The sequence below is a fragment of the Acanthopagrus latus genome, chromosome 2 (assembly GCF_904848185.1).
Source record: "Acanthopagrus latus isolate v.2019 chromosome 2, fAcaLat1.1, whole genome shotgun sequence".
NCBI lineage: Eukaryota > Metazoa > Chordata > Actinopteri > Spariformes > Sparidae > Acanthopagrus > Acanthopagrus latus.
In genome coordinates this window covers 5,863,750-5,875,029 of record NC_051040.1, presented here as the reverse complement: position 1 = coordinate 5,875,029, position 11,280 = coordinate 5,863,750, and the positions used below count along the sequence as shown (strand labels likewise).

Below are 11,280 nucleotides of genomic sequence, written 5' to 3'. Positions count from 1 at the left end.
CATATCATATATGTGTTATTTGGGTTATTTTAAAAAAAAAAAAGAGCACCTGTATTAGAGCAACTGTCGTGTGCAGCTAGGTGACGATCACTTTAGGTAAAACATTTGGTGGCAGAGTGAGAAAGGTGTGAAAACCTCAACATGGACTCACTCATTTAGCGGCTTTCAGTGTGGATTTGCACGAGTGAGAAAAGTTTTTCAAGTAAAATGCACCCTCCCCCACTGGAGCTGCTGTTGGTCTCACAGTTTGTGTTTACTGCTTGTAGAAAACTGAACATTTTGAATAATTCCCTCAGTAATTCACACCGTGTATACACGTTTGTCGCGGCTGTATTCCACAGAGCACCAATCAAAGCAATAAATAACACATTCAACAAATTATGCAGTCATTCATTTTAATACACTTTAGATTATCAAATGTTACAGTTAGTGCCACTGTCAGCAGTTTACAGTGTTTTCCATACAAAATGAGAAGACAGGCATTTAAGTAATTATCAAAACTTTCCAAAAAATACAATAATTGGCTTGTTAAAGTAAAAGCAGTTTGTTACATTCAGCTTAATGTGGAATTATCTGGTAACTACATTTAAAGACCTTGTGGTCCTATAGACTTGGGCTTTCTTCAACACAGTCAGTTGGCAATTACACCAAGCCAGCATTACTTCATTAACGCAAGGTGCTACCAGGGGAGAGATATAAAGAAACACACAAAAAGAGCCATAAATGCTGCCAACAATTTCAAAAAAAAAAAAAACCCACAATAGTCAACAAAACTTCTGTAAACATACAAAATTGCAAGAAACATGACAGTAAAATTAGCTGCAATAGGAATCGATATGCGTGTCTGTGTCAGACACTGTGTCCAGCAGCTCAGAGTGTAACTCACTGCAGTCTGCTGATGGTGGCAAAAGCAAGTGTCAACAGCAAAACAGTGCGGATGTTAGTCAATACAAACGTCAATCCGTAACGACAAGTCTGGATGGCAAAGGTGAAGAACTATAACATGAAGCAGAGTGGCAAAATTTTACACTAACTTATGCAAGAGAACTGATATTCTTACTGATCAGATACAAACTATAACTGCTCAGAAAAAAAAAAGAGTAAGACAGAGGTTTCTAAAACACAAGAACATTTTGCGTGTTTTTCCTCATTTAATACTACATCTCAAACCAGAAAGTTTGAGAATCAAGGCGTTAAAGAAAAGCAGCGGGTCTCACTAACAACTTGGTATTTCACTTGTAAGGGTGTGGGTTTGCAAGATGTAGCAGTGCACAATTCAGCAAGCTCGGGGATACTTTCAGCCCTTGCTCTGCATGCACGTTGTTATCTTATAAGTTGTGTAGGTGGTCTTACATTTACTGTAGGTAACAACCTGTGTTTGATGAAAGGATCTTTCTCAGGACTTTTTATGTTCATGTCCAGTCTGTAATCAGAACATCTTGTTGAGTTTCCTTTCTTTTTTAGATACTTAAAACATAATTCTTGCTTCAGTTGCTATAAGGTAGTTCTAGACAACAAAACTAAGCGGATGGGTTATGAAAAGCCCATGGTGTGTGATTAAGATAATAAGTCAACACTCAGTTTTGGTTTCACACAGGACGTGAACAATTAAAAATATCATCTCCATCTAAAGTTATACGGGACAAGACACCGGATGCGAGCCAAGAACATGCACATCAGGCACTCAACACTGAAGCAGGAAGTCAGACCCCTGGTGAAATACCAGGTTTTTAGTGAGTCCCGCAAAGCAGCACATTGTGAAGGGGTCTATTCAGAGCTGATTGGTTTTTTGCTGATTGCGGCTTCTCACAAGTGATCAGACATAATGTACCACTTTGTTTCTCTAACTAATAAAGGGTAGTGTGAAAAAAAAAAACTGCGTGGAAAGCCCTGAACCTCATCCATCTGCTGACGAGCTTAAACAAATCAGAGGCCAAATTAACCAGACATACTGCCAGTAACATGAAGACGACCACTGAGGCACATCTTTCTATATAGCACTGTCTGCTTGTGACTGACCCGATATTTCCGCCTCGTGGGACCACGGTGTTTGCATGAGTTAGAGGGTGAAACCTTAAACTGTCTGCCTCTCCAGTGTTAACATCCCCAGCGAACAAGGCTTTGAAGTGCTGATCAGCTCGCTGTTTACTTTGGTCTAGGGTCGACTCTCAGGACCCCGTCGTGTTGAATCCATCACTACAGGGGCGCTCTAGTCAGTTTTTGAAGGCCCCGTAGCGGCTGGCTTTACTAATGAAGTTCTTGAGCAGCTCGTGGTCCATGTCTGCAAAGGCCTGGGTCTGCGTGACAGCTGTGAGGTGGTTGACGCAAAACTTGAAGCAGAACTCCTCCAGATCCTAAAAATGAAGAGGGCTGTCTGGTCAGTGCTGAGGAGTACAACTGACTAGCTACTGAAAGGGTCCCCACCACCACGGTGCCTGACTGTGTGTCAGGGGTCATAAGCTTACCCGCGCCTCATACTTGACAGCAGCAGAGAGCAAAGTGATGGCGTTCTCCTCAGAGATGCCTCTCTTGATTGTTTCCTGGCACAACCTCTTCAGCCTCGTCTCTCGGTAGAACGTAGCCAAGTCTAACAGCCCTGAACACACAAGAACAAAACACAGATGAGTGTGTTTAGGACTTCTGCTCCTGCTTATGTCAACATGTACTCTCAGTTTGTAAAAGAAGCGTGGCGCTGTGGTAAGCTTACCAATAGCATCCTCTGGTGGCAGGTTAATAGTGTCTGTGTAGAGGTACTCCAGGAAGGCTCTGTACACCAGGTATGAGAACTGGTGAATTTCAATGTTGTCCTCGTCCGTTTCATTCAGCAGTGCCCGAAAATGCTCACACCTGGAGAGGAAACAAAAGGAGCATACTATCAGCGTGACACGGTGAAAGACAACTCACCAGTGAGTTCAGATGTGTTCTAACCTGCTTACCAAGAAATCCAACCAAGGCCTCTAAGTAATTTGTTGTCAGAGTTTTATTATAGCTGTGATGTAACGCAGTGCAGTCTGCACTTCCAGGAAAATTGCATTACCACCCAGTAAAAATTGAATTTGCAAAAAAGGAATAATGAGACATCATGTTCACTGTGATCGATCACACAACATGAGCAGGTTTCAAAAGCCTGGTAATCCATTTTCATACTGGATGGAAATCAATGGAAACAGTGACTGCCCTTAAAGAAGGACCAACATCTGCAACAATATGAAACACTACAGCAGAGTGTTTACAGGTATCAGTAAATGTAATATTTTTAAACATATTCTTTAACCAATGTCAGATTTTTTGACAAATATATCCTTTTTCTCATTCAAGCATTGCAGGTAAGTCTAAAGCTACGTAGTTAATGTGTCATCTTGTGCAGGAGAAGGTAGGAATCTGGTTACTAGAGTGAGCTACGTTCATCTACATTTTGCCAACAGGTAAGTGCAAGTACAAAGTAAAACATTGCAAATGTGGACTTTTACACAAGAGTTTGACAACTCTTTTTTATCATGCAAACTGATTCTTTTCCATTAGATAAAGCGTAACATTAGTGTGGTAGGTTTTTTTTTTTTTTTTGCAGCTGACTGGGTTTGTAATCGATGCTGTTCACTAAATATTTGACAGTGATTTAAATCATGTTTTCTTTCCTGCACGCTTCCCCATATCTGAATCCCACGACTACATAAGTCTATATCCCTGAACAAATACACTGAAACTGTTTCGGTTGTATTGCATAAAAGTTAAAAAGAAAGATATTCATTTATTCTTGTGATCCAACTTAAGATTCAGTCTTATTGCCATAATACACTTCCTCAGAGTCACTCTGCCAACAGCTACACCCCGCAGTATTTTTACGTGTTTTTTCCTTATGGCCCTCTGCATTTTAAATACTGATTACCATTTTTCCCCAAATTGCCCAAACTGCTGGCTCAAAACACTGCCCCTCTATCATTTCTTCTAAGTGCACCTCAGACGTATCATTTGCATGTGATCTTGCCAAAGCAGGCGTTTTGCACCGTTGCATATTCGTGTGAGCATGTGCACTAAGGTTGACATCGCAGACAGCCTGGCTCCTTCCTACTGACAGTGTGAAAGAGCAAGGGACAGGAATGCAGATACTTTGAATCCAAGTGTGGTTATAAAAAGAAAAGCGGAAAACAATAGGTCTGCCTTTGCTTCCTCATGACATTAACAGGAAAGACGAGGAAATGCTGTCTAACAGATGGCGTTTAAATATAGGCAGCACAGCATTCAGTAGGTATATGTTAAATGAATTACCACAGAGAGATGGCTCAGTGCGTTTGCTGCCATGACAGCAGCGTAATTATCAAAATTATGTTTGTCTTGATTTTATGTTTCTATAATTAACAAACAATTCTGCAACATCAAATTTTAGTTTCTGTTCCCCTAAAAATCCTAATGTTGTCTACCAGGCGCCTTCATGGCTCATGACCAAGTACAACATAAATACACTCATGTGACCAAAATGAAAGTCAGGATGGAGAAGCAGGCAGCTCTGGAGAGGAAGAAAAGGAAATCATCAACAGAATCAAGTAAAGAAGATTAGAGTACAGTGGCTCCACAGCAGAGAGAGACACCTGGAGACACTGTTTCAGTTCCTATTTAAGGATCATGTGCATCATGTGTTCCAAAAGGAATTCTTACTTCGGTCTGTGTAAATAAGAACCACATACTCTGCACCTCATCAGACATACACCAGCTTCTCAAAGTGATGTGTGATTGTTTGGGAACTCTGTTGCTTTGGTTAGTTTTCCTACGCTCCCCATTTCATTTTCAAGAAGTCTATATTGCACTAAAATATTTTTTAGTTAATATAGAATACAGCTAATATAAATTCGCAAAACTAAATCATCACATTAGTCAACTAAACATTTGTGATTTTTTTCTCGCACTAGTTCACATTTTTACATTGGACTTTGAGTGTCCTGGTCTCTGTACCTGATTTTCAGCAGAGCTTTGTGAACATGGATACACTTCCCATCAACCAAGAACTTCAGGTCTGAGATCTCTGGGCTGTCAAACTCCTTCTTCAAAGACTGGGCAACAGTTAGGTAGTCGTCGCCATCTAGCAAAGATAAAGAAAAAACAAGTTGTGTTCAGAGAAAATGAGGAATAAACAACCCAAAATGTTCTGTGACATGATGCTGATGATGCTGTATGATTCCTTGAAACTGGATAAATTATATGTTCGTCCTATTTTACAGTCCTGTAACATTTTCCATTCTTCATGGAAAATATGTAGCAACACTTATGCTCAGGGAATGCTAATACATTCTTTTATCAAAACTCCCAAATTACAGTTAAAAATTATGCCTTTTGACTCTGTATTACACATTGTAAGATGAAAATTATAGGGGACTGCAAGTTTAATTGTAGTCAATATTTGTTCCTCTAACTACACAGGTTGACTGTTCTAACTGCACATTATCATTACAACTGCTGGCCTTTTGTACTTTTTTCCCTTCTCCTTTGGAGTCAATAATGTATCCATCTTCTACTTCTACAAAAGTAAAAACTAATAAATACTGTATATTGTTAAAATACATTTAAACAGATCTACAAAATGGAGTATGCAAATAAATTATGTTTGACGAGGACAGGAAACAGTGTTTCCAGTTTATTTCTTAGAGCATTTCCAGGAATTTGTACCTATGACACTCTATGTTCCTACTGCATTATGTGTATGATTAGTTCTGAGTATAGACTAAATGGGGTGTCAAATGGTTCACAAAAGACTGTGTATGAAGTCTAGGATATCTCCTATACAGTTTTAGAAATCTTTCGATTTCCTGGAACCCTCTTACCGACTGACAGAAGGTGCCACGTGACTGCTGGTGTTGCGAAGCATGCAAACACATCATCCGTGCCGCTGAAATGGGTGAGGTGGGGGCTGGCAACAGCCTGACCTCGACACTGACCCCACATCAGAACCTGCCCGCTCTGGGTCTTGGCTGCTGACGTGTGGCTGGTGTGACATGCAGCCACCTCCACCATCCTGGAGACAAAAACAGAACCTCAGAGTACGACTAATATAATGCCCTCTTATGCAGACTGCATGTTGAAATATGTCTAAAATGGTAGCATTCTATCACAGATCTGTCAGGATCTTGTCCTGTGGCGGCAGATAGGGTTCACTGCTAATTGTCACCAGCATTAAAACAAAGTACCAACCTCTCCTTGTCTGTGTTTATTAGAGTGGGGAGAGCTTGGTTACTCTTATTGCCTGTTCCCAACTGCCCATATGAGTTGGCTCCCCAGGCGTAAACAAACCCCTCATCTGTAAGTGCCAATGTATGTGCGTATCCACAGGCCACCTGCATATGGAAGGAAGAGTATAATCAAGCTGAAAGTGATGACTCAAAGAAGAATTAAATGCATTATGAGATTCATCTTACTCTAGGCCCTTACCTGGATGATGTTGACACCTTGGAGAGCAGCAATTCTGCAAGGCGTCTGCTGGTTTCCATTGTTGCCCAAACCAAGCTGTCCATTGCAATTGTAGCCCCAACCATAGATCTATAAACAGAGGACAAATTCAGATGATGTTAACAATATATGAAGGCAGTACTGAGAGATGCTTTTCTGTATGTTTAGGCAGAACAGTTTTCAGTTCTACTACCTTTTGTCAGCATATATTTTAAGTGTAATTCAGAAGTGGGAAAAGAGTTTCTACATGAAACTGCTTATAACAAGGTCTGTGGATTGTCTTGAGTAAACCTGGTCATGTTTCTGGAAACAGTCACGACTGCTGATTTTTTTCAAATTTATTTTTGGCACTTTTAGTGCCAAAGCCACACGAGAACTTCCACTAAATTAAAGAGAAGGTAGACATTACTACAGCTGACATCCTCAAAACTTGGCAACTCACACATAACAATCTAGATGGATAAATAGCATGAACAGCCAAGAGAGAAATATTAATCTTGATTTTGGGGTGAAATGTCCTTTTAAATCCTGTAAAATATCAGAGAAAGCAGCAGACTCATTTAGTCTTTTAGTAGATATATGCATATTCTGAGATATCCCTATTGCAATACACTGATTACATGTAAACTGCGATGAACACCGTCTTCTTGGAAGAGAAAACACCTCAAATTTTGGTTGCATGGGTAGATTTAAATCAAATTATCTGCACCCTCTGAAGAAACAAAAATGATGAGCTATGCCTCTAATGTACAAACTGACAAAGAGTTGACCTACTGAGAGCATTGATTCACTTGCGGGTGTTAAACATTAGCAGATTGTTGTGACCCATTACCTCTCCATTGTCCAGTACAGCCATCGAGCAGAGCTGACCACAGGCTATGTTAACCACCACTTTGTTCTGCAGGCAGCTGCTGACCCGGCGTGGTGTTGGCTGGTTGGCAGTAGACCCAGACCCTACTTGGCCTGAGTTGTTATAACCCCATGCGTACACCTGAACACAGACATAATGTTCCAATGTCCAAATAAATACAGAGATTAAACAGAAAGAAATTCCAGATGATAGGTTACCTCTCCATCAGTTGTGAGGGCAATAGTGTGGTGGGAGCCACAGGCCACTTCTGTCACTCTCTTGCTAAGGAGGTTAGTAGACACGAGGGCAGGAGTCAGTCCGTGGTTGGTGGTCCCATTGCCCAGTTGGCTGTAGCCATTGTGGCCCCAAGCAAAAACCTCTCCGTCTAGACAGCAGCAGGCAAACTTTCATTCCGGTTGTCTCAGTGGTTAATGTTTTATCAGTAGATAAGAGAGGGTTGACTTCACTAACACAGATAGGACCAGCAAAGGTGACAATAACTGTCTTCTGCTGGATTCAAAATGTAGTTTACCCACAAATAACAAAAAGGCCCTTAAATGACACCATAAACTATCACAAGGCTAAAATCCTTATTAACTCTCATAACTTTCATTTGTTAAGATCATACTAGTATGAAGTTATTGGATTCAAATAAATATATAAATATTTTTAAATTTTGCAATGTTTTATTTTGGATTAGGTGATTTTTAATAATGTGTTGATGGAGGACACAGCATCATCATAAAACCAGACTGTATACATTTGCATGTATCATGCTGTTGTTTGTGAAGTCATCCATATGTCTCCTGAGGAAATTTTCCCTTTAGGGAAAAATCTAAGTTTTCATAACAGGTTTACCTGAGGTAGCGACAACCACATGCGGTCCAGTTCCATAGCTTAGGGACACAATCTTCTTTCCACACAAGACATCAATCCGGCGCGGCTCAATCGTGCTTTGAAGGTCTCCGAGCCCTAAACAGCCGCTGCAGTTGGTGCCCAGAGCAAAGACCTGTGGAGACCAAACATCACTGATGAAATGGGACCGGTATAAATAAATGATACATAAAATGCCACATTAAAAATTCTCACAAATTTTCCCGCCCAAATATAACCTCTCCTGCAACCAGATTGTAAACTTTTGTGAGTTTATGTTCAAATACATATTTCTGTATCTAATTTAATTTCCCAGAATGTCTTTGAGCTGTAAAGTCATACCCACTAAACAAACAAATATGCATGCAGGCAAGATGGAAAGTAATGTACCCTGCCATTTAAAAGAAATCTCTCCCCAAAAATCTTTTTTATAAACACCACAATTGACTGCTTCAAAACATAAACTGTTTGGGCCACCGGGACAAACACATGAGCAAAGGAGGCCAGAGGAAGCATGCTCTACACCTTTCAACAGGATAAAAATGGAGCTTGCTCGGGTATTAGCTAAAGATAGCCTCATTCTATCTGCTTATCCCCTCGTCTGGAACTGCACTCTACATCCACCAGAGACTGAGAGGCCCGCAGCATTTTCATATCCACTTCCAAATGCAAGATAATCAAACCAATACCATAAAGGGGAGTCTATCAAGCCTTGCAATGCATCTTGATGTAAACAAAAGGATTAAAAGCCTAAGGGTTACCTCATCATTAACTGTGACATAGAGGGCTTCATTTGCAGCGCTGCCAAAGACACACGCCTGCCGGATAAGCCGCAGTTCCTCAGGAGGAAGGAGTGCAAACACTGGCCACTTCCCCACGTCCAGCATACTACTCAGCTGTGAAATGAGGACAGAACACAAACAGCTGTGAATATGAGTCATACAGAGATTATGATTCAAAACAAATATTGTTTTCAGAATGGGAAAATGTGGGAGAAGGCTTCGATGGAAAGATACAAATCAAAAAGGCTTTTACTGGCATTTTGTATGTTCCCCTTATTGTGCTTTGAATATTCTTTGAAAGGAAGATATTCACAAAGTACAATTCTGAGTCACAGTCAGGCAGGAAGATGATGAAGTTGTAACGCTAAAGCAGGAATGTCGCCAGGTTAACAATTCCTGATTGCAAACAAAGCATTATTGCTGTTGTTCTTTCTTAGAGAACTAATGAGTAAGCCAAAAAGGAAAACTGCATTGTCAAGTCTGAAGCAACAAATACATTATAGTACAAACTAAAGCTAGATTACCCAGAAGGCTTTGCATGTCTCAAAATCGCCCAGCACGGATAGCAACTGGGCACAGTTTGGTAAAGAGATTAAAACGGTATACCTGTCGCCTGAGGTAAACCCATTAAGTGTGTTGTTTACCTGCAGAATGAGTGAGTTCCGGATTACGTCACCTCCACATGTGTCTTTACTCTATTAATCCTGATACAATATCTCAAGCTCAATGACCAAAACCATGACTCAACATAAGTACTTTTCCTTCTAAGTTACATCATCATGGTCTCAGAGGGGTGATACCAGTCCGCATGAATACTGTAAAATGAACTGCTTGGGTCCTCTGTATTTAATGGGGATGAATTATCAGCTGGGGTTTTCAGATCACTATATATGCTAATAAAACCTACTTGTCTCCTCGTGTTAAAGCTGTCTTCCTCCAAACGCATAATAGGCGAAGTAGGACGCAGTATGACTTTTTGACATTATGTGGCAATTCTCAGCTGAAATTACCTGTTATATTAATGTTTCATAAGTTACTGTTATATCTGGAAAGACTAGCCTACACCCCAGGTTCTCCCAGTGAGCAAGATGAAGTTGCACTTAATTTGCAACCGGTTTCTGGACACTTCAACTCTACAAAAATACAAATGAACAGTGCAAAAGTAAACTGTTCCACTGCGCTGCAGCTGCGGACTGACAGTCTGGGTTTAAGAGCTAGCGACACCAAATTTGCTAATGTAGCATCCTAGCAGCTTCACTACCAAACTATACGACAAGGAGCTGCATTAGCAAGCTAATGATCATGAAGTTAAGAAGTGCTGCTGCTGCTGAGACTCTCTGCTGGTTCAAACTGTTGACGTTACCTTGCTGTTGTTTCTAGCTAGTGTGTCGTCCGCGGTGACGTTTTCTTATCAGTGAATAGCGAGACATTAAAACAATGTCAGCCAACATATTTGGGGAATCAAGCCGCTGACGGGTTCATCTCTGAAGTTTGGAATGAGGTCTAGCTTCACATCGGTTGCTGTGGTTGCACCTTGTTGTTAGTTAGCTTCGATCGCTAAACTGCCAACGGAGGAAAACACACCAAGTCAACGCGCCTTACTTCCTGTAGTAAGATGGTGCGTTCACTGAGTGTCGGAGCTGGGGGACTTCTAATATTATTATTGGCAAAACAAACAAAGAAACAACTAAATTCAATACAAATATTGATTAAAGGCTTTCCCAGAAAAAGTCATTACTATTACGTTTACCATAACTAGCTATAAGTAACAGACATTGTGTTTTTCGAAGCAGCAATCCAATTATATATCACTGTTAAATTTGGTTATAAAACATAGGCTTTACAGTTCATAAAACAAAAATATTGAAGTACAGAATTACAATTAATTGACACCATTAAGTGACAATATTTGTAAAGTCACATTACTGATTGCCTGGTTGAATAGACAAATATACATATATGAGTTGATTTTTGAATAATTGTATAGATTCTAGCATCGTTACACCTAAAATGTTAGGTTTAACTACTTGTATAAAATCTAAACAAAATAATCATATAAAACATTGTCAACATGAAAAAAAAAAATAAAAATAAAAAATACACACACATTTACTAATACACTCTGTTTATGTATCCTCGGATGCATTAGATGTAGGTGGTTACCTTAATTACAATTTATGTTATATTTGGATTTGAATACCACTGAGTATTTCCCCCATATCCGTCCACTATACACCTTATGACTACTTTCATGATCAGTTCGTCGGTAAGCCTTCATTAAGTCCAGCAGGTGGAGCCATGGCATCCTAGACTTAGTGCATATCAGTGCATGACACATTG

The 11,280-nt window shown here is 40.1% G+C and overlaps 1 protein-coding gene across 1 annotated transcript; it reads right to left on the bottom strand.

Moving 5' to 3' along the window:
- Positions 1-374: 374 nt before the first annotated feature.
- On the bottom strand, positions 375-10,553 carry rcbtb2 (regulator of chromosome condensation (RCC1) and BTB (POZ) domain containing protein 2). Its single transcript, XM_037083251.1, has 12 exons — positions 10,304-10,553; positions 8,920-9,054; positions 8,144-8,294; positions 7,504-7,670; positions 7,268-7,426; positions 6,418-6,525; positions 6,181-6,323; positions 5,814-6,004; positions 4,948-5,074; positions 2,708-2,847; positions 2,466-2,596; positions 375-2,354 (listed from the first exon to the last, which is right to left on the bottom strand). Exons 2-12 carry the CDS (start codon positions 9,043-9,045, stop codon positions 2,214-2,216), a joined length of 1,584 nt encoding a protein of 527 aa, XP_036939146.1. The 5' UTR covers positions 9,046-9,054; positions 10,304-10,553; the 3' UTR covers positions 375-2,213.
- Between the last annotated feature and the right edge of the window lie 727 nt (positions 10,554-11,280).